This window comes from Camelus bactrianus, chromosome 6 (assembly GCF_048773025.1).
Source record: "Camelus bactrianus isolate YW-2024 breed Bactrian camel chromosome 6, ASM4877302v1, whole genome shotgun sequence".
In the NCBI taxonomy this organism is placed as follows: Eukaryota; Metazoa; Chordata; class Mammalia; order Artiodactyla; family Camelidae; genus Camelus; species Camelus bactrianus.
In genome coordinates, this window is record NC_133544.1 from 35,472,751 (window position 1) to 35,495,520 (window position 22,770).

The 22,770-nt window shown below is 44.6% G+C and overlaps 2 protein-coding genes across 5 annotated transcripts in view; both read left to right on the forward strand.

The window, feature by feature from the left end:
* Window positions 1-774: 774 nt before the first annotated feature.
* SIX1 (SIX homeobox 1) lies at window positions 775-5,090 on the forward strand. The gene is made up of 2 exons (XM_010962230.3): window positions 775-1,736; window positions 3,762-5,090. Exons 1-2 carry the CDS (start codon window positions 1,177-1,179, stop codon window positions 4,054-4,056), a joined length of 855 nt encoding a protein of 284 aa, XP_010960532.1. The 5' UTR covers window positions 775-1,176; the 3' UTR covers window positions 4,057-5,090.
* A 2,075-nt stretch (window positions 5,091-7,165) lies between these two features.
* Window positions 7,166-22,770, forward strand: part of LOC123618867 (uncharacterized) — a 56,432-nt gene continuing 40,827 nt past the window's right edge. For all 4 annotated transcript variants that reach the window (XM_074365436.1, XM_074365438.1, XM_074365437.1 and 1 more), the window contains exon 1: window positions 7,166-8,114. In XM_074365436.1, coding sequence (XP_074221537.1) covers window positions 7,213-7,908 — 696 coding nt within the window. In that variant the 5' untranslated portion in view covers window positions 7,166-7,212 and the 3' untranslated portion in view covers window positions 7,909-8,114. The remainder of the gene's footprint in view (window positions 8,115-22,770) is intronic.

Sequence of the window (22,770 nt, forward strand, 5' to 3'; positions counted from 1 at the left end):
CGAAGCATTTTTGCTAATAGCAAGCAAAACTTCTCAGCGTTCCTCGGTAGCAGAGGTGGCCTTGGAAAATGCAACCGCGCAGATAGGGAAACCGAGTCCAGAAGCCTTCCGATTTAAAGTATAGAACATTAAGATATCAAATCACAAATCAACCCTCGGAATCTCTATCTGCTTGGTAACTATGCTCTCTAAACAGCTCTTCAAGTGGTCCCAAACAGTCACGGCCATTTGAGAATGAGGGAAGCGCTATACGGTTTGGAGTACTTGTGCCCTTTAGAAGACGGTGGGGGCAGGAGGGAAGAGAGGAGGAAATTAGGTTTGGCTCCTGGAGCTGAAGGCAGTCCTGAGAGAAGCCATTCTTCCAGCGACTGCAGCCTGGAGCACTGGTCTGCTTTTGTATTATTTATCGCGTTCCATAAGCTATTCATCAATCCATTACTTATTTATTCCAACATTAAGGTAATTAAATATGAGCTCACCGGGAAAGGGCAAGTCTTCAAGGGACAGGGACAGGGGTACGGAGGGAGAAGAGGGGAATTAGAAGATTTGAAGTCATTGATTTGTGCAGAGATGTGCGCGGCTGCCCTTAGGTGACACTGCAGAGGGGGCTCACTTTGCAAGGTCCTGACTTGCTCACCCATTCCCACCGCCTGATGTCCCTGGGAAGTCCTGCTCCCTCCTCCTCCCCACCTCTCATGGTCCCACTCCTCCCACCACTCCCCAGCCCCAGCTCCACAGCCTCGCCCTCCCCTCTCGGGGCGGCGCGGCCTCGCGGCCGGGCCGGGCGGCGCGCGGGCTGGCCAGCCCCGGATAGGCGCCGCCTGCAGCCAATCAGCACGCCAGGGACTCTGCGCGCTTTAAGGCAGCTGCCTGGAGAACAGAAACCAAGTTCCCCGGCAACGAGCAGCATCCACCCGGCGGGAGGCCGGAGCCAGCGAGGCCCGAAAAGCTTCGGAGTGAGCCGGCCGGCCGTTCCTTTCCCAGCGCACTCCCTACTCCTCCTCCTCTTACTCGGCCGCCCGCGCCCAAGTCTCGACTCGTGATTTCGCCTTCGCAAAGCCTAGGGAGGGGGTTAGGAGCAGACGCGCCCTCATCCCTGCAGCTGCCTCGCCCTGCTTTTTCGGTTTTGCTCCCTGCCGCGTGCGTCCGGGCGGTGCGCCCCGGCAGGCCCAAGCCATGTCGATGCTGCCATCGTTCGGCTTCACGCAGGAGCAAGTGGCGTGCGTGTGCGAGGTTCTGCAGCAAGGCGGGAACCTGGAGCGCCTGGGCAGGTTCCTATGGTCTCTGCCCGCCTGCGACCACCTGCACAAGAACGAAAGCGTGCTCAAGGCCAAGGCCGTGGTCGCCTTCCACCGCGGCAACTTCCGCGAGCTCTACAAGATCCTGGAAAGCCATCAGTTCTCGCCTCACAACCACCCTAAGCTGCAGCAACTGTGGCTGAAGGCGCACTACGTGGAGGCCGAGAAGCTGCGCGGCCGGCCCTTAGGTGCGGTGGGCAAATACCGGGTGCGCCGAAAATTCCCGTTGCCGCGCACCATCTGGGACGGCGAAGAAACCAGCTACTGCTTCAAGGAGAAGTCACGGGGCGTTCTGCGGGAGTGGTACGCGCATAACCCCTACCCCTCGCCGCGTGAGAAGCGGGAGCTGGCCGAGGCCACCGGCCTCACCACCACCCAGGTCAGCAACTGGTTTAAGAACCGGAGGCAAAGAGACCGGGCCGCCGAGGCCAAGGAAAGGTACGCGGCGTGCTTCCCGCTGCTGGGGCGACCCCGGGAAGCCTTCCTTTTCCCTCCGCCCCTTCCCGCCCCCGCAGGCACCAGGAACCGCGTCCTCCCCTCCGGCCCGAGCCTGTCTGCGGGTTGGCGCCCAGGCCTCCGCGGCACTGCGGCGAAAGTTCGTGAACTCTGAGATCTCTTGTTAGGGATTGGGGACTTATCTGATTTGAGAGTCCGCGCGTGGGTTTCCTGGGATGTGAGTGTCGGGAAATGTTAAAAATGTTGGCCCTAGATTTCTTTTTCATGCCTCCCTGTCTGGCTGGGGCGAGGAGTGGCGGGTGGAGAGTGAGTTTCTAGAACTAGAAGGTAAGTCTTGATTGGCATCGCAAGGCAAGGGGTTCGGTGGGAGGGTCTCAAACCCTTTTCTTCTTGCTCCCCAGAGGGTTGGAGCTGGCCTGAAACTTCTGCTCAGCCTCCACTCCCGCCCCGTCCTTCATTCGCTCCTTCCTGGTAGTCTTGGGAGAGAGGTCCTGCTTCATTCCGTACTAGCTGTACAAAGGGAGGAGTCTTTCAAAAGAAATCCACAGAAAAGAGAGCTTTGGGAGAGTTGCCGCTGCGTTTACTGCCCGGCGCCCCAAGCCCAGAAAGGATTGTTCCTTGCCATTTCTCTCGCGCTTGGCCCGGCGCCGCGGCGGGTCAGTCTGGCTGTCCGCGCCGCCGCCTCGGGCGCGGAAGGGGGCTCCAGTAGCAGACTTCTCTCGTCCCGGAGTTCAGAAATCAGTGTTTTTTTAAACCTGTCTTTGCCTCCGCCCTCCTTGCCCCAACACCCCCGGCCACCTGGCCCGGCTACCCCAGAGTGCTGTAGGTTTCCAACCGAGATTCGGAAGAGCGTCGGGGAGGCGGTGGCGGTGGCGAGAGCGCTCCCGGGAGCCGAGCAGTTTGGGGAAAACTCGAGCGCCCGGGACCCCTGGGTTTCTTTTGTTCGCTTCGGAGCCTGGGGGCCGAAGGTGTCGTCGCCTTGTTCCCCTCCGGGTGGAAAAGCAGAATCTGGATAAATTCAGCTGAAATGGGCTTTCTGGGAGAGAGAGACTGTGAGGGATGGGGAGTGAGAGACAGGCGGTCCCAGGGCATGGGGAGTACTCTGAAGGCAGAAGCCGCGAGGGCTTCGAGATCCTGCAGTGTACCAGCATCGAGCGCGCAGACCGACGCTCCGCTACACCGCGCCGGCTCCGGCTGTGCGGGGTCGCGAAGTTCCCCTTCCGGGAAAGGGTGCGCCGGTGTGGATGTCCTCAGAGGAGTTGAGAGAGGGCGGTGAGGGACTGAGGACTGAGCGGGTAACACGGGGACGGGGACAGCAGAGTTCCAGTTTGATGTTAGTTACAAAACGGCTGTCTTTTAAGCGAGGCCCGAGGGCCCACTCCCTGATGAAATGGAGAGACTGGCTGCGCTCCCTGTGTTTACTCAGGTCACTGGGCCGCTCTGGACACCACTTCCCATGACCTGTCCTGTGTCTGAAACCACAACCTCCGGGCAGGGGCAGGGAAACTCGACGTTTAATTGTTTCCTCAGATGGGAACAGGAGAATTGACTTGATTCACCCCCCCCAAACATCTGTGCATTGGGCGCTGTTTTTCCCTGATCATTTTCTTCATCACTAACAACAATTTGTTGGAAGATTTTCAAACTTAGTTACTTCTAGATGTGTCACTTGTTGATTAAAAATAACCGCTTGAACAAAAATTTAAAAATATTTTTTGTGTGTTTCAAATAAGCTCTGCTGATCTGGCTTTCTGAAATGTGGAAGAGGAAAGGACCTGGGTCCCCAGGAGCTCTGTCTGTAGCTCCCCATTTCTCAAGTCCCCTCTGCCTCCTCACTTCCCCCAGAACCCTTGGGGATGGGTGAGAGGACACAGCTCCTCCATTTGGGTCAATGACTGATTGCACAATGGCCCTTTCCTCCTTCCAGCTCCTCTCTCTCCATCTAACACTTTTTTTTAACCTACTTTTTTTTTTTTTAACCATATGGTGTTGTCCTCTATTTCTTAGGGAGAACACCGAAAACAATAACTCCTCCTCCAACAAGCAGAATCAACTCTCTCCTCTGGAAGGGGGCAAGCCGCTCATGTCCAGCTCAGAAGAAGAATTCTCACCTCCCCAAAGTCCAGACCAGAACTCGGTCCTTCTGCTGCAGGGCAATATGGGCCACGCCAGGAGCTCAAACTATTCTCTCCCGGGTTTAACGGCCTCACAGCCAGGCCACGGCCTGCAAGCCCACCAGCATCAGCTCCAGGACTCCCTACTGGGCCCCCTCACCTCCAGTCTGGTGGACTTAGGGTCCTAAGAGGGGAGGGACTGGGGCCTCAACACAGTGACTAGGGACACTTGTAAATAGAAATCAGGAACATTTTTGCAGCTTGTTTCTGGGGTTATTTGCGCATAAAGGAATGGTGGACTTTCACAGATACCTTTTTAAAACTCAAACCAACAGTGATCTCAAGCTTAATGCCCTCTTCTCTTCGACTCTTTCCAGTTTTGCATTTCCCCTCCCAGTGTGGAGATCAGGAAAAAAGAAAAAACCCAAACAAACAAAAACATCCAGTCACCCAGCCTGATTCTTGGCAACCCGTGTTCCTGCTTCAGTTATGTCTCTCTTTTCTTTCTTTCTTTTTTTAAAAATGAATGAGAATTACAAAGCAACTGGATTTTAATTATTTCCTTTTAATTTATTTATGGAAAAATGTTTGGAGAATAGGAAAAGGAAATGAAAACAAGAGAGAAAGAGAGAGAGAAGTCAAAATCGTGAAAAGAGCCTCCAGCCTGGGAGGAACTGGTTGCATTCTTAAGATGAATAGGAAAAATATGATCTTACAACTTTTTTGATGGGGAAAATTAAGTTTACATTTTTCATATTTAGTGTTAAACAATTTTATGTAGATTAAAATGAAAGAACAGTATTAGGGGGAAAAAACAAGTGCCTAAATGTCTTAATGCTCTCAATGTGAGGCAGTTAGAAGTAGAAGTGACCATTAGAAATACAACTATTTTTGTCAAATTTAGTGTGGTTTTTTGGTTGTTGTTTGTTTTCTTGGGTTTTTTTTTATGGCAAACTTTAAAAATGTACCAATGTGAAAAAACACTTTCCTGAATGCCATTACTTCTTATGCCCTCAAAGCTTTCATATCTGTACCCCACCCCTGTTAAGGGTTTCTCCTGTTCCTAGTTTCTAGCTTGCAACAATACACAACAAATCTGGCAACCTGGTTTTTGTTACTAAAACAGCATGTGTTTTCAGGTTTCTTTTCTATTGTACCTAAACCAGTCTAAATTAAAACTTAGTAGAACACCAGGAGTACCGATTCTGTTTCTGAAAGGTGAGTTGTGTTTTGCTGTCATTGGGCCGTTTTTTGTTTTTTTTTTTAATGATGTTTTCTTGCTTTCTTACTTAATGATGGTTATGAATTGCAGGGTACTTTAAAGGCCATCTCCTGAACCAGGAGTGGTGACTGAGTTAATTATATGACAGAAAAAGTGAATTTAGTTTTGGGATATTTATTTATTTTAAAAAATTATTTAGATATGCAGTTTTGGTTACCACCAGCTCTTCTCCACAGCATTCATATGTTAACTCAGTTCTTTTGTATTATTAACAAGTTTATGACAAGACTGTGAAGGTAAAATAATTTATCTGCCTGGGGGGGAAAGGGGAACTCGAACAAGGGTAGCAACATTGTGAATTAATCTGTACAAACAGAAAGCAAACCAGCAGGACAGGAGCTCTTTGCAGTGTTGCAGGATAGCGTCCAGAAAAATCCCAGTAATTATGTAGGCTCCATATTATTTTTGCCTGAGGCAAAAATGATGTATCTTTGTATTTAGCTTTTAAAATTAGTGAAACAAATGGCATTATTTATTAAAATTCTACTCAGGATAACAGGCTTGCTTGTGCTTTGTAAAATATTGTTTCCCAGAGGAAGTCTATTTATTTTCTGACATGACAGTTTCAAAATTTTAATTTTTCTCCCTCTATGTCACCATTAACTTCTTTCTTTCTTCTTACTCATTCCTATCTTTCCTGTCCTGATCTAGAAGGGGATGGGCAGGGCATTAAGGCCTTATTACGGATTTCTTTTTTTTAATGTCAGATGGCTTTGACTGAGTTCAAGGGAGAAAGGGTCACTGTATTTAACTGTAGTCACTTTTACTTATAAAGTCATTTTTCCCCTCAATGATGGACAGATGTTCACACAGCCGCTCAGAGACCATCATTTGGATTGGGAGCTCAGGGTCCCAATCTCCCTTGTTAGTGTTTTGGATCATTAAGTTGGTGTTTATTTAAGTCACTAGGGTGTTTATTCTCCACGTCTTGGGCCACGGAGAAATGCCACCCTCTGCAGGAGGGGCTCTCACAGGGGTTCTCCTCGCATTCTTCACATTCACTCCCCAAAACAAACACCCTGCACAAAGATAGCTTTCAATGACCCTGACAGGCTTCAAAGGACACCGCGGAAATCTCCCTGGAAAATAGGAAGGGCCAATTACTTTAATTTCTTACATGCCCTCTCTTCCTACTCTGATGACTACCCCCCACTCTTCCAGCTCTGTTTAGTATAATTTTAGACTCCTGGAAGTTCTGTCTCCCTGGGCGCCTGGGCCCACTTCCTGCTCCCTTGGTTGGTGAATCTTGGAAATGTCTGCAGATCTGGCGAGTAGAGCGGGCCCGTCCTGTAAAAGCCCCTGTGATTACTGCTTGTAAACTCGTTAAAAGGACAGTTTTCTGTCACAGTCATAAACTCTTTGTAAAATCCCTGGCATTTGATCCAGAGCGCGCATATTCCAGATGTGTTTAATAAGAAATTGCACAATGTGCCTCCCTTACCATCCTCCTCTCAGTCTGGCTAAACCGGGGACAAACAGGAGGAGGCAAGAAAGCTGCATATTGCTTTGAGTTTTCTTGGTAATCATTTTAGAGCGATCATTAGAGGGAACTAACCATATTTTTTTTCCCTCGAGGAAATCTTCAAGGACCAGCTGTTAAGGGACCTCCAATTTACCTTCTCGGCCTCGTAGTTTAACTGAATCAAAAGCCGCTTTTCCATTTCTCCTTTACAGATTTCATAACTATAGACAAAGTAATGAACAGCAGCTTATAAGTAAAGTGTTTTTAGGATAAAACTTCACAGAATTTTGCCAAGTAAAATTAAACACACACACGCACACACACACGGGCTATTTTTTAATTTTTGGACGTTTTAAATCTGAACACAGGATTGTTCAGGTCCCCACTACCTGTTCGCCTTGACCTCTTGGCTGAAGCTTCCTATATACTCAGGAGACCAAGGGCTCTGGCCGGTGGTTCGTGAATTTGGCTTAGCAGGTAAGGATTTAAGAGCGCTCAAAGCCCCACTAACTGCGGGCTGGGAAAACGGCGCCGCTGGGGTCTGGCACTGCAGGTCTTGAACTATTCTCTAGCCAAGGACAGCTTGGTCTTGACCCTGAGATGAAGTGGACGCGTCCAGGAAGAGACAGTGGCGTTGGCGCTTATGTTCGAACTTTGAGTTTGCTGAGCAGTGACCCTTGTCACGTTGCTTTCCCCCGCACCCTGAGGGCCAGTCCGGCACCTGGCACTGACCCCGCGTGGAGCAGCCTTCCCTCTGCTCTGCCGCCGCCGCGCCTGCAGCGGAGACTGTGGGCGAAGGAGCTCCAGTCCTACCACTTCCCCCGCCTGGAGGTCTTTGGTCGATCGAGTCTTCAGGCAGAACTCCAGGTTGGGGAGCTAGAGGCTTCCGTTCCACGCTACTCTGGCTGCAAAAAACTGGAGGAGCTTCTCCTGCCACCTGCAGACTCCGGAGGCTGCTCTGGCCGCTCTGCCCTCCCGAGGCGCGGGCAGTCAGGACGCCGCCCTCTGTCCCCCTCCGCTGCTAGTCCCCTTCACCGCTTGCGAGAACCGCGCGCGTCCCGGGAGCCGCACCACAGCGCAGCTCCAGGCGCGGGGCCTGATGGTCCGGCCCGCGGAGCCCCTGAAAGCAGAGGCTGCCAGCCTGGCCTCGAAGGGTCAGGCCGTGGAGGAGGCCGCAGCCTGAGCTTCGCGAGACAACGCAGCTGCCGTGGCCTTGGGCACCTCGGAGCCACATCCCAAACCCAAGTCGGGTCTCGCTCTCCAAGTCAAGGAGTTAGTTCGGGGCGAGGCACGTGAGCCGCGCCAGACGCAGGATTGCGGGTTGGACCAGGCCCGGTTACGGCGGGATGAAGCAGCCTGGGCCACCTGCGGCTCCCGGGCCGCGCGGCAGGTGGGAGCGCTCCCTCGTTCTCAGACGCCGCGCTGTGGGCCCAGGACAGCCGGCTCAGGCCTCAGAGCCTGGTCGGGAGGCTGCCTAGGCTCCGCCACCCTTCCTGCTTCAGGTATGGCCCGTTTCCTTTGCTTCCTGCCGCCTCGGCTTTGGCTCTCCGACCTGGGCTCTTCACCCGCGCTCTCGGGGGAGGGGTACCAGCCAGAGGGCGCCCCTTCCTGGGCTTGTCACTAGAACTTCAACAGCCTAGGAGAGCGGCCCTGCTCTTTAGAGTCGCAGTCAGGACCAGGCGGCAGCTCGGCTTCCTTGGCGAGGCCTGGTCGGGCGTTTCCCCCATGGCCCGTGGCTCCAGGGCGAGCAGCAGCCTCTTCTCCGCGCACCGTCCGGGGCCCCAACAGGAAGACGCGGGCAGAGGCCCGCAGCGCGCTTCGGAATGGGCTGTGGCGGGGCACACTGCCCTTCTTTGGTAGCATAGGCGGCGCTGACAGGAACAGGTGGGTCAAAGTTAAGGTGAGGAGACTCGCTGGTGGCCCACGTGCTCTCTGTGCTCCATTTCTCCTTTTTTTTGAGCTCTTCCCAGGAGTAGAAGACCAAAAATTCTCCCTAACTACCTCCTCCAGCCGCCCGAAGGCAGAGGAACTAGTGTCTGTGCCCACTTCGTCCCCAGGGGCAATTCACACCAAGGATACTCGAGGGCTCAGTCCTTTAGCCCGCAGGTATGCTCAGCAACCTTAGGCGGGAACTTATGAGTCCCTTCAAGGTCACAGTGTTCCCTCCCCCCGCCCCCTACCCCCGGCCCCCAAGTCTGATTGAATCCAAGAGCTCCATCTGAAAGATTCTCTAAAGATCTGGGTAAGCCAGTCAGGACCGAAAAGTCAAAATCATGGGCGAATTGTTGGCTTATTGTCTTACCCAGAAAAAGTATTGCCCTGGGAAGGCCTCATTTTCTCTAATGTTTTAAGCCGACTATACACACAACTTCGTTCCAGCTGATGAAATTGGAAACCCGTTCTCCCACTGAGGATGGCAATCAGTGTTTTAGGCACTGTGGTCCTTTCAGACAGCGAGGAACAACACTGCAGTAGCATTTAAAAACAAAGAGAAAGAGGCTGCTTGAGGCGCGTGGACGCCTGTCTCTTCCACATCTGAGTTTCAGCTTCTTTCCTTTTAACTTAAGGAACAGCTGAGACTCCAGCACTCACCTTAAGGTTTGCTCCCCTATATTGCTTTGCTATCTTGGGGTCTCCCCCACCCCACCTTTTGGTAAAGTGCTCACTAATTGTTTTCCTTTGCCATGTCACAAAATATTCTTAAAATCACACCCCCGCCCTTCCCCATGATCAAGAGGCAAATTCAGAAAGAACAACCAACAAAACAAAACCTACCCCCCAAAAAAACAAAAAACCCAACCCAAACAATCTTATCTTTGAAAGAGAAAAGGTTTGACTTCAGATTTAACACACACTTAAGCATACCTGAAGTGGCCACCCAACTGTAATTAAAATACTATTAGGTGATACTGGCTGTTCTCCCTTCCTCACTGCCATTAGTGGTTGTCATTAAAAAGACAGACAAATAGAAAGATAGATTCTGGCCCTTTACCTACTATAATAAGGAGGCATGGAAATGTATACCAGTTCCCTCCCTCTGGTCCCCTGTCCTTTGCACCCTCCCTAACTTAGAAGATAATTTTTTTGTGAGACTGACATAGGCAGATCTGAATAGAAGCACTGATGGATTAACACAAGACAAATTTATCTTAATTTGCTATATAATTTAATATGGGATTAAAAATTAATTATAACTTTTAAAATGCCATGGCTTATTTATAATAGATACAGTTTTTTGGGGGGTAGGTGGGTTAGTATTGGGGTAGTGCTTCAGGACCTGAGCTGATATGCATGTGGGATCTTAAAGGAAAAAAAGAGTCCCAGACTACATATTTTTACTAACATGTCATTTAATTGCCTTAAGATACCTAAAAATTTTTTTTGAAATGTTCTTTAACATTTCATAGAGCTGGTCAGTTGGTATCCCTGATAACAAAATCTGTTGGTTCCAACCAGCGTGTCTGTAAAACCAAATTTCTAGGTGTTCTTTACACCTTACAAACTCAACTAACCCCCCCCCCCGCAACTTAAGGCACGACTTTAGCTACTTTGTAGCACTTCAGTTCTAATTTGAATTGCCAGTTATCCAATCATAGAAAGACAATGGGACTGTGAAAAAAATAACAAACCAAACCAAACCCCCATAGATGTGACATCTTTAGTTGGCTCTCAGATATTATATTCAAAATATAAGCATCAGTATGCAGTAATGTTTCTCTTAATTTCTGCAGCTTTGTGTGTGTGTGTGTGTGTGTGTGTGTGTGTGTGTGTGTGTGTGTGTGTGATAGTTGTGGGGATTGGTGTGGCTGGTGGAGGGGAGCAGCAACTTACAATGTACAAAAGTCCTTGTGTAGAAAATGCACATTTTGAGGGTGAGGTGGCGTAGTGTGCAATACCTTGCAAAAGGAAATTTTACCTCTAAGTCAAGGAGGTAGTTACAAGGAAGAAGCATTAGCTCTGTATTTAGGAAGCGGGGAATATGAAAGTAGGTAACAAGCTTAAAAAAATTAAGCTAGATAGGTCAACATGACTTAGTATCTATGAAGTGAAAAGAACATTTAAACAATTGAAGCCTTGTCTGTCTTCAGATATGTGTGGGGAATATTTTCTATGTATTGCTGATGTTATATAAACATAACATGCTTCCTTCTAAAGTCAAGTTCTTGATTTTAATTGAAGAATAATATTGCTCAGGGCTCTACCTCTGAGCACAAATAGCTAATCTAAGAAAATCAGTTCTGGGAAACTGGAACCTATGGCTGTTTTCAAAATAAACAGACAGAATCTTCATAATGGAGGCTGGAGGATTATTTTTACATACAGTGTATCTCCTAATTTCTCACCAAAAACAAAACAAAACAAAAACCAACAACCCCAAAACAAAACTTTTCTGGAAAAACTAAAAGGCAGAATGTCAATGCAGGCCCCCTTATCAAATTTCTTTTAAAAAAAAAATCAGTCTGATTTAAGGTTCCCAAGCTGTCCTGGTTAAATTTTCCAGCATTATCTTAGAAACAAATCTGTATGCATTTCCTCTTTCCCTTTCTTTTTTATTTCTAGGAGGGAAAGAGGTATAGGGAAAAGAAAGCTAGGACAAAATAAAAAGTAAAGGTATAACTTAAAGTTTATATTGTAATATTTAATAAGTAGCAGGTAAACAGTAGCCTCACAACAAAGAACACCAGGATGCTAACCTTTCTGCTTTTGTTCAACTAAGGGAATTGAGTTAGGAATTAAATGAATAAGGGAAAATTTGAAATCATTTGGATTTTCCAATACAGACCCCAATATGGATACTCAACAAGGTTGACTTAGGGAAGAATCTGGGCAAGGGAAACACCCACTTACAGAAGTTGTCTAGAAACTCCTATTAGGGTAGATATTTTCCTTTTATTAGGATCAAGCCCAACTGCATTGACACCCAGTCAGGAAGGAGATGTTGAAATCTACCTGTTCAAAGACCACACTTGGGACTCCTTTCAATAGATAGACCCAGGTAACCCGAAGATGCCACATTCTCTCCTGGTTCTCCTATGTTCCAAGTCCCACTAAGATGGGAACACAAACTAAGAAATTGCAAGATGGAGTGGATGTGAAGATGTTCCCTCAAAATGTCATTCGGGTCATTTGGTGTGAATGTGTGTGGTGGGTTTTCTGAAAATGTATTTTTAGTTCCCCTGGGGAATAAGAAAGAGTTAATTTTTTTTTCTGACAGGTTTCACACTGTGGGCAGGTCTGCCAAAAAGGAGAGGAAACAGAGAACAGCCCTATGATTAATTCTACCTGTTTTTCCCATGAGCGATCACCTGCTCCAGGGGTCATGAATAGCAGGTAGCTCTCCCTCTCTGGGGCTCTGAGAGCTTCGTTTGTTTGGTGACAGCTGAGTGACAAGGCCTGAAACCCGAGCCCATCGCCCGGCCTGATGGGGGGATAAAAACCCTGGATGTTCCCTCAAACATTTCAGGAAATGAAAGTTGTAACGCGATCCCTCCTGCGCCCACAATCTCCCCCAGCAAACACAAAAGCTCAAAGGAGCCTTCTCGGATTGAATTCGGCCTGGAGTTGATGGAGGGAAAGCGGAGCCCCGCGCGGGGTAGGGGGAGGAGAATGGAACGGGTTGGGGCCACGGCTGGCAGGCTTTCTGAGACAGGAAAGGAGGAGAGGAGAGCAGAGCGGGGAGAGAGCTGCGCGCGAGAGGCGGGGGTGCCCCTCAGGACGGTTTCCACGCCGCGTCCCTAGCGCCCTGCGCCTCCAGACAGCGTGGGCCGCTGCCGCCCGCACGATTACATCTGTCTTTAGGGTCAACCCGGAGTGGGAAGGAAAACCTGGCCACAGGCCCTGAGCAGACCCCAGGCGGTAGCCCGGCCTCTGCATCAGGGCCTAGAGCCCCCGCGGGCCTCAGCGCAGCCCCGGCCCCACCTTTGCTCCCACAGTGGCCTGGGTGGACGCTCTGGGACCCAGCACCAGCTCTTGGGCGGAGGTTTCCCTTCCAACCGACCCCGGGCCTGCGCAGGTTGGGCTGCCGGGACCCTGAGGCCGGGCAGGAGGACGCTCGGGCCTCACTCAGCGCCCTCGCGCTCGGCTGCCCTCATCAGTTAGCAGCATCCGTCTGCCTCCGGCCTCTCCCGTACTGGCAGTGGAGGCTCCCCGCCGGGGGCTGGGAGGTGGCGGGGAGAAGTTGACGCTCCGACCCCCGCGCGGCCAACCGCGTCCTTGGGTCTTACCTTCCTGTCAATCACTGCGCCCGGTGCCCGCGCGACCTCAGGGTTGGTAGGAAGAAGTAAACCCAAGGCCCCTCAAGGCGAGTTTTTCTCCTTAACCCAGACAGCTGCGACTGCTTTGTTCTCTTACAGAATTTCCTTTTTTCTTTCTCCATGAATTCAGAAATCTTTCCCAGACAGAGTTATCAGTCCCCATCTTTCTCCCCAACCTTCATGGGGTCTAGGGAGGTGATTTTCTTTTCTTTTTAAAGAAACACGTTAGAAATACATTACAGGGAGAACTGACTGCTGGGAAGTAGAATAATGCGTGGTCACAGACCCATCACTTGCATACACTTGCAAACTGTATGACTCAGGGCAAGTTACCTAATTTCGCCCAGCCTCATCAGGGAAAATAGAAACTATGAAACTTACATTGCATGGGTACCTTAAATGAGATGAAGTATTAAATGTAGAGTGCTTGGCACAAAACACATTTAATGAATAGTAGCTATAATTGTAACATGCTTGAACCTTCCTTAGACTTTCACAAAGCCTCCTGGGAAAATTCCCATGATTGTAGAGTTTCCAGTGAGGGCAGGGTATGGCCATTTGCTCCTTTTGTCTGAGACATTGATAGAAGCAGAAGTTATTCTAACAGGGACCTAAGGTCTGATTAGCCTTCAGGGTAGCCAAAACTGAATTTCATTTCTTGAATCCCTGAGTTTAGAATCTGGAAGTTTAACTCCAGGAACTTAATTCTGAAGTGACATTTAAACCCACAATGTTTGGAATTTGTCATCTGTATTGTTCTTCATGATTTGAACACTTATGTAGATGCCATCACGTATGGTAGTGTTCCATTGATGAAAAATAAAACCTACTTAAATGTGCCTGAAAATGACAAATGACTTCGAAGGAAACTAAAGCATTCAGCGGAGTAGAGAATTTAATGCCCCACCTAAATGTGTCAACATAAGTGTAGAATAAGAAAGTACTTTGAAAATTTAATGCCTTGCTGATGTTAACACAGTCCTGGTATAATAGCACCTGATAAATATTTTTTGAGTAAATGAATGGGCTGCTGAAATGACAGAGTCTTTAGATAGATCACAATTCCCAGAGTTGGAATTTTGCAGGACCCTCTTGGGTACATTTCTTCTCTGGTGACACTCTAATGATCACTAGGGATGAACAGTTCATTTCGACATGTCACACAGCCTTCTCTGATTTCAAGGACTTTCTCATTCAGGTATTATTGAAAGCAAAATGCATAGCTGAAATTTGCATGGGTAAATGAGAGAGAGAGAGAGAATGAGAGAGAGACTATGAGAGAGAACTTCTGGGATTATGCTGGGACGTTTCTCCCTAGACTGACTCAGTGGTAGAACCAGAGACCAGAGAACTGCTAGTAGGAGGGACAACTGCAGGAAAGGTAAATATAAAACCTAGAGAGTAGGTAGAGTGTGCATGTGGTAGGTGTCTTTAAGAAGGGATTCTCATGCACTGCAATCCCTTCGCAATGATTTCGTTGTCATTACTGGAAGAGGCATCTTGTACCCAGCTCTTTAACTCTACATTTTCCTTCAGCATCTTCATTTTTCTTCAAAAGTCTCCTAGCCAACTGAAAACTATATATTTAAGTTTTTAGTTTAGGAAAGTTGATCAATTTGTAGTCAGTCACCATACATGCTCAGGATAAGTTCAACACTTTCTAATTTAAAAAAATGATATCACACTCATGAATTCCTTGAGGTAGAAGTAGAGGGAGCAGATGCATGTTTAGAAATTTATCAGAAAGGTCTGTTATATACTCTGTCTTAGGCCTGTAGATTTGCACTTGTCCACACAAGAATTTATTTTTGGAAAATACATGTTCTAATATTACTTTTATTTATAAAGTAAAGATTTGAATGTAAGCAGTACACAGACAGAAATGGATAGAAAAAGTGAGAGTTAAAGCCCATCACTTTTAAGAATGTGTCCTATAATCAGAGAAATATTTGTTAGGAACTATGACTATATTGCTGCTAAATCATTTGCATATTGTGAAATGACTTGCATAGTGTCAGGGCCAGGAGTTCTCAGAATTATGCTTTCTGCCACTGCTTTTTAACATGACTGAAATGAAGAAATATGTAGTGCTTTTTCTTTCTAAATTGTTCCAGCATCCACATGTTTAGAAACACAAAAATGTGTCTATGTGCTCACTCAAAAAATAAAGAGAAATAAGAAAGAGCATTTTATGCTGAGGAATAAGTTAATTCAAATTAGATTAAACTTTGCAGAGGGTTCTTCAAGGAAGTTTGGGTAGAGTCCAAGCTTTAGCATATCAATTCAAGACATGAAAGGCCTCAGGGCATTCTAAAAGGCATGTCCGCTCTAAATCAGCTTTAGTTTATTTCAAATAAAAAAATATATGACTAAACTTGAAGGCTGGATAAAGAGAGGAGTCTTATTTCTACTCTGTAGATGTATCACAGTGAAATAAAATAAATGTGGAAATGCAGGCCCCTCAATGCTAGAATTTCTCTGAAGGATTTATATGTAAGTGCTGAAGCTGTTGTTCCTGTTCAATCACTTAGCCTCTATGACATTGAAAGACTTATTTGTCAATAATGCTGAGAAGTACAGTAAATTTCTTTCCACTGGAAATTAGTTATAGCTAAAATGAATTAGCCCTCATAGAGTGGTTAGAAGATAACATACTAGATATTTTCAGTATATTTTATGATGCATGACAGTTTATGATTTTAATTAAAGGTCAATCTCAGATAGCTAACTGGACCTTCAACTGTTAAAAGCATTTTTTCCTCTTTTGATTAAGGCCAGAAACAATGGAAAAATAAGCCCATTTCTTATAAAATTTAAAGATTTTTAACATTAGTTAGCTGAGCTAAACAAGGAATGAAATGAAATATAAGCTTTATTTTTTGAAGTCCAAGTGTTTAGCATTATATGGTGGCCAACTTAGTGTAAAAACATGCACATGACAAATACTATAATTTGTCACCACCACCCCCCTTTTAAACTAGATCGTGTATGACTTTAGGGTAATGAGGACTTGAATTTTAATAATTACCTGAAATACATGGATTAAATATAGTAAAACAAAGGTATCAAATTTTGTGGAGATATGAAGAAAACTCACAAACAAGACTCAAGATTGATTCTAATCTTTCAGTACACTTCTTTTGCACAACACGATTAAGAAAGACCTATTTTCTTTGCTGGTGCTGTCAGCCATACTTCCCTTGAGAAGTGTACCAAAGGAAGTATGGTAATGAGGATTAGGAGAATCAAATACTGCTAGCCAGTGGGTGTACTGTGGATTGTATTACCTGCAGGAGTGAAGGCAAAATACCCATAAAATAGCCTTTCACATTCAGTTTGTCTCAAGTAACATTGTGCAATTCAGTGGTTTGGTACAGTTGTATACCTATTGGCTCTCAAGAATTAAACAGTTGGAGTGGGCCAAACCTTGTGCAGAAAGGACATGCAGGTGGTACCAGAGGTATTGGGGTTTGTGGTTTCTTATGGGAAATTCTTTTGGTGACTTCATCCCCTCCTGGGTAGAGTGGGTAAGAGGCAGAAGGTCCGGAGCCTGATCTACAGTTCCTTCTTGGCTCACAAGCCAGTCTATATTGTGAAGACTAATTTGATTCAGACTATTATGTGTAATTCTGGCACTAGCTCTCTGACTGAGGACACTAACTAGTTAAAAACTGAAAATACATCTTTTGTCCAGTAAGAGCAGAGAGTTCTAATATTTCATATTTCTTAGATGAGAAATAAAACCTCAAGTCCTGATCACATAACTCACCTTAATATTTGTCAGTTCTGTTGGAAGTGGTATCAACAATCCTGGTATCTTGGCTGAAATTCAGGTTTAAGACCTTCCTTATGCTCATTTATGTTCCAGCCATAACTGGAAGTGATATTTATTTATTCTTCACTTCCTGTTCTAGATTTTAGTGTGGTATTTTTTTGTGAGTGGCTGTTAAGCTAATGGCCAAGGAAGATTTTCTGTTTAGACATATTTTCATTGATTTAACCTCTTAAGACTGAACAAAAATGATAATATCTACAGATTTTTTTTACAGAAGAAAAATATTAAAATTTCTAAATTTTTAATAAATTATTGAGACTGTGATACTAATGACTATATGTACATAGTATTCACTTGGGCTGTTAGATTGGGTAAATTTTTTTTTAGTGAGAAAAAATATCACTTACTGGTTTTTGTAGAAACAGTGGATTATTAGGATGAATGAAGTACCATCTCAGATAAAGTACATCCATGGCCAGCTCATGTCAAAAAAAGTCTTATGGTGAATCAGCTATTTAGAGACAGTAACCAAGACCAGCAGTGAATTTCTCATGTCTACGTTTTTGGTAACATATGGGAAGTGTAACATTTATTTTCACAGCAATTTGACTTATCTAGTCATCTCTTAAAACCTGTATCCTTTTTTTCCTTATGTCTTCCTCTTTCACACATTCTCATAACCGCTCCAAGTAGGTTCGATGCAATTGCCTTTACAAATGGAAATAAATGCCATCTTTATTGAATGACTGATTCATTCATTAAGTGGGTAATTAATTAAGGTTAGTGGGAGGAGATATTAGAGTTGATAATGAAGATGGATTAAGAGGGATAAGAGAAAATATTTCTTTCTTTTCCTGATAAGGCTGTGCTTCAAATTAGCCAAAGATTTGAAAAGGGAAAAATGTAACACTAGATGACTGAATGAACTTTTCTGTGCTTCTGTTGCCTGGTTGAGCCAATTGCTTTGCATGTAGGAAGCAGACATGTCAGCACAGTGATCTCTGCTAAAATTCTGGCCCGTTTGTTTTCACCAGAAATGAATCCAAATATTTAGATATGCTCTCAAGTGTTACCATTAAATTAGAAATTTTGCTTAGAATGAAATCTCAGAAAAAGAGAAATTGTGGTCATGTATGTTATAAGCGATGATGATAAAAGTAAGGTTTAAAACAATAAGCATCTCATGAGATTTTAGACTTAGTGCTGTCTTTGTTAATGATGGATGTAAGGCAAAGGGGTGGTGGAATGTAACCTTGGCTCTTTTAGGAACGTTTTTCTACCTTAAGAGTTTGGCAATAGTTGGAAAACCACCATCGAGAAACGCCTCTCCCCTCCTGGTAGTATGATTTAAAGTGGCTGTCTCAGAAGGAATCTGCCCATGGCCACTAGCTAATTCACAGAATTGAGGTCACATTTATTTTAAAGAGTTGACCAGTTAAATATAAAGAAAACTCTCCTTTCTAACAATGAGCAGAGAATTATGGTTAAAAATGTTATTCATGAGCAATCTGCAGAATGGTTCTTAGGTCAAATCTAGCATTAACAGTGGGGGTTTGGCTACAGACTCCAGATGCAACCATATATGGGACAGCCTTATCTCCCTGCCCAATCTCTTCTGATAAGATTGTGCTGGTGGAAACTGAAAACTGTTCAGGTAGCTGAATGAATGCCCTGAGACAGACTGTCCCTGAGAAATGAGAAGCATAATCACACAGAAAAGCATCATGGTAACATCACTTATGTTATAACAAAAGTATAGATTGGTTTCACTGAGTTGCAAGTAATATATATTACCACTCATGTTTGGCGGGGAGGGGAGATAAATATTTTTACTATAAAAAATTTTTAAGAGGATCTTTATCTTTAGAATTTGACTCCAGACCTTTGCTAGGCATGATTTTCATTAAAAACCCCAAAACAAAAATGCTGCCAGAGCACCCCAGGAAGGTGTTAACCATAGTAAATATCCATAAGGTAATGAGAGAAAGATTTGTATCTAGCTAGATTTGGTGAACTTTTTGGCATTTAATGGTGTATTAAACCAGGAAAAACAAATCTAATACAAACAGTGCTATCTTTTTGGAACAATTGTATTTGTGCTGGTTAACAAATATAAGCATGTGCATGAGCTTTGGTTACACTTTCGAAACCAAATTCTTCCAAGTGCCTAAGTTTGTGCCTACTGGCATCATAGTTCCATTAATAAAAAACTACTCCAAGCCCAGCGAAACTGGTCATTTGGCAGCACAGAAAGAATAATACCTATCCAACTGAATGTTCAGTTTTATAAATAGTTTGTAAATTTAAATTAGGCAGGCAGTTTCATTACCGTCTTCCCCTAGCCCTTAGTAAACTGCAGGTCTTTTAAGATACAATAATGCTTTTAGGCTTCCAGGGTTCCATTTCTATAATTTTATATTTTAAAATTTCTTTCTACATTTTAAATCAGAACCACATTTTCCTCAGAGCTCTGCCAAGGAGTATGCCAGCAGACTGAAAGCCTTACTGTGCCTAACATGTTGGCAAAGTCAGTTTATTGAGAGCGTAATTTGTACACAATAAATAATTTCCTTTATTGCAACTGTGTAACCTATTGTTTGTCATCTTGTTGTTAAGAGTTCAGAGAGGCTAGGAAAAAGAAATTTGAGGTTCTAGATTACTCGTGAGAACAGGCTGTTACCTCCTGAATAATTGTTGTAGTAAGACTCTTGGCAGAAGTGTTTAAAGCTTTGTTGTCAGTTTTGATGCCCACTCAAAACACTTCAATGTTTATCTTCTAAAAAAGAATTTCTGGCATTGTTTCTAGAAACAGTAATTATGCTCTCAATAAACCCCTTCTAGTCTTATTCAGGCAGAGATTAGAGAGGCGAATATAAGCTTGGGTTCAGCAATTAATTAAACATCAAAGGGCCTAGGACTAGGGCTAAAATCTCAATAATATCTTATGGATTCTCAAATTGTCCACCCTTCAGATGGGATCAGCATGCAGTGATTTGGGGACCGTGTCTTGGTCAACTTCAGAAGACGGCCTGTTAGTTCCTTTTTGTTTCTTCCTCCCCTCAACAAGAAAACCTTGACCCCAGTGGTTTATAAACAATCTAGACAGATAGTTTTCTCTGCTGAATATACAATACATGTCTCTGGAGTGCTCTCAGATAGTCAGATGTTGTCTTGATTGTATGCCTGTTGTTTGCTTAAGGTTCAGGTAAGAGATTTATAAGACCTCATCACATGCAGGCTCTGAGGAGAGTCTTATCAGGCTCTATTTTCAAAGTCTTGTCATTGAACATTCCTCTGCTCTGTTTTCTACTGGATCTAATTTCCCATTGTGTTCTTCCTTTTCTCCTTCATAATGCTAAGTTTTATTGCATGGAGGGCATATGAGGGAAGCTAAATAGAGGAAGAAGATGAAGATCTATCATACAAGAGGGTTTGTTTTATTTATTTTGATGTGACAAGAATCCAGCTCAGTGCCAAGCACTTAGACTGTGCTTAGTAGGTGCTTTTTGAATGGATGAAAACATAATGTTCAGGAACATTAGGGACAGTGAGTTATAGGAACATTACTTCTTTTATTGAGTGTAGCACAAGAGGGGATAGATAGGCTATGCTCAGAGAGATGGAGGTGAAACTAGGAAAAACCATGTGGCTGTAAGGAGTTCAGGGCCTAAGGAGTTCCTACCTGGGAAAGCTGGAAGCCCTCTACATTGGGAGATGGTTATTTTTGGAAAACAGTCTCACTTATCGAGTCAAAGGTCTTAATGAATGTTTCTATATTGGTGTTTCACAAATGCAATCTGTAGACCACTTCTATCAAAATCTATTGGTGTGTTTACTTGTAAATACCACAAGTGATTCTTCCACAAACTAAAATTTGAGAATGACTGTTTGAATGAATATTCCATCATCTCTTACCTGGATTCCTGCAATGGCCCCAGATGATCTCCCCACTGCCTATTCCCTCTCTCCAGTATGTTCTCCAGACTGCAGCAGCCAGAATGGGCTTTGGACCATATCACTTCTCTGCTTTCAGTCCTTCAGTGACTTCCCATTACACTTAGAATTAAGTCTAAACTTTTAACTGTGACCTAGAAGGCCCTATGTGATCTTTTTTTTCTAATCATCTCATTTCATGCTCCCCTTCAGTCATCATACTTCTGTCCTATGAGCTTTTAGTATGCCTCAAACAAGCCAAAGTCGTTCTCTTGTCAAAGACTTTACAGACTCGGTTTCCTCTGACCCTTAAGATTGCCCCTCTTCTGCCTAATCCTTCCTGCTACTTGAGTGTCACCTTCTCAGAGAGGCCTTTTCTCTAAGGCCTAAGTAAGTATGGCAGCACAAGGTTAAGGTGTGTATGGTGGCAAGTATCAGAAAACCACAACCCAAATTGGCTAAAACAGGAGGGCAGGCTCCAGGCATGGCCTCTAGGAGCCTGCTCACAATGTGCCTCCTGGCCAGACCATTTTCTGTGTGTCACTGTCATCCCTCCCTCTGTGTGTTGAGCATCCCCAGGTTGGTTGCAGCAGTGCCAGGCATCTCATCTCATCACAGCTACATCAAGAAGGACAAGAGGAACTTTCTCTTCCTGGAGCTCTCAGGAAGGAGGCAACCTTTTTTAGAAGCCTTCTCCCTTCAAAAGGTTTTTTCTTTGTCTCATTGGCCAGAATTGGGTCATAAGCTAATTTATAAACCAACCACTAGTCAGAGGGAGTAGGGTTTATTGTGATCAGCCTTCACCATGGCTGCTTATTCTATTTTGTACCAAGTACACCTTGGGCAGTTCTGTGAGATCTTCACACCTCTTCTCAGAATAATGTTTTTAAACGCATATCATTGAAATCAACGATAAAGACCTATACTCAACAAATTAGTAAAATTGTGATCTAGACCCTCATGGGAATAAAAAATAATTGGTTTAATAATAATTAGTGTAATTTTAAAATAATGACTAGTATAAGTGATACTTTGGGGTATCTGTAACAACTGTAATGTGCTTTGAGAATATCTGATTTCTATTGATGACAAATTGGTACCATGAATACTATTTTGGTTTCCTGCCTCCAGCGATAATGAAGGGAATGCTAAGTTTTGTTTAGAGGTTAATTGAAATGTAGATGCGATTTTTTTTTCTCCATCAAATACATGGACACCCTGAACTTAATTCTAGGTAAAGAACACTGACCTAGACTAGTTCTTTGAAGATTAAATAGGATTAAGTAATGTATTTAAAGTGCTAAGCATAGTGCCTAGTGCATGGTCTAATACAAGTCTCTAAAATCATGACCACATCTGACAACCTGAGAGCACTCCAGAGGCATATATTGAATATTCAGAAGAGAAAACTATGTGTCTAGATTGTTTATACCACTGGAGTCAAGATGTTCAAGAAATGATAGCTTAAAACACAGACATACACCGAAGTCTTAGGAATCCAAAACCTAAAATAATATCATTTAAAAAAATTGAAGTATAGTCAATTTACAATGTGTCAATTTCTGGTGTACAGCATAATGCTTCAATCATAAAAATAATATAATTTAAATCAATTCATTTTATCCTTATAAACTAGGAATAGGGCTTCAGTGCAATGTATTAATATACTGCTCCAAAACAATTTCACATATGAATTCCAAGGCAGTTAGAAGAATGGCCAATGAGTGACACTAATTACTGGATGAGCTAGAACCTATCAAGAAATATTCAGAATCACACCAAACTTATGAAAGTTACTAGTCAGAGAACTTGCTGCCTAATGCCATAGTTCAGCACCACCATTCGTGTGATTTGATGTGCCTGGACTGCAGCTCCCTCTAAGTCACGTTGCTGATACTGGATAAGTCAGGATGATGGCTTGGCTCTGCACCCTATGGTGTGGTCACCTTGACTCAGTGCTGGGTGGTTCTGGCTTGCACCAGAGTTCTTCATTAAAATCTAGTTCCTTACCCACCTCCCTTGAGAAGGATGCAATTTTATGACCATTAAGATATCATATTTTGGTCACAAAGACAAAAGGTCATCTTGACCCACAAGATAGGTCAGGGGAGGAGATGCATTTACTTTGTCCATGTGTGTGTTTGGGTCTGGAAGGAGAAACTTAAAGAGATGGCTGTTTCCTGATGATCATTCTTG

What these genes read in the sequence shown, in the direction of transcription:
- SIX1 (XM_010962230.3), top strand. Translation starts at nt 1,177, where the DNA reads ATGTCGATGCTGCCATCGTTCGGCTTCACGCAGGAGCAAGTGGCGTGC. An exon ending in GCCGCCGAGGCCAAGGAAAG is followed by an intron (nt 1,737 to 3,761) that starts GTACGCGGCGTG and finishes TCTATTTCTTAG; the next exon opens with GGAGAACACCGAAAACAATA.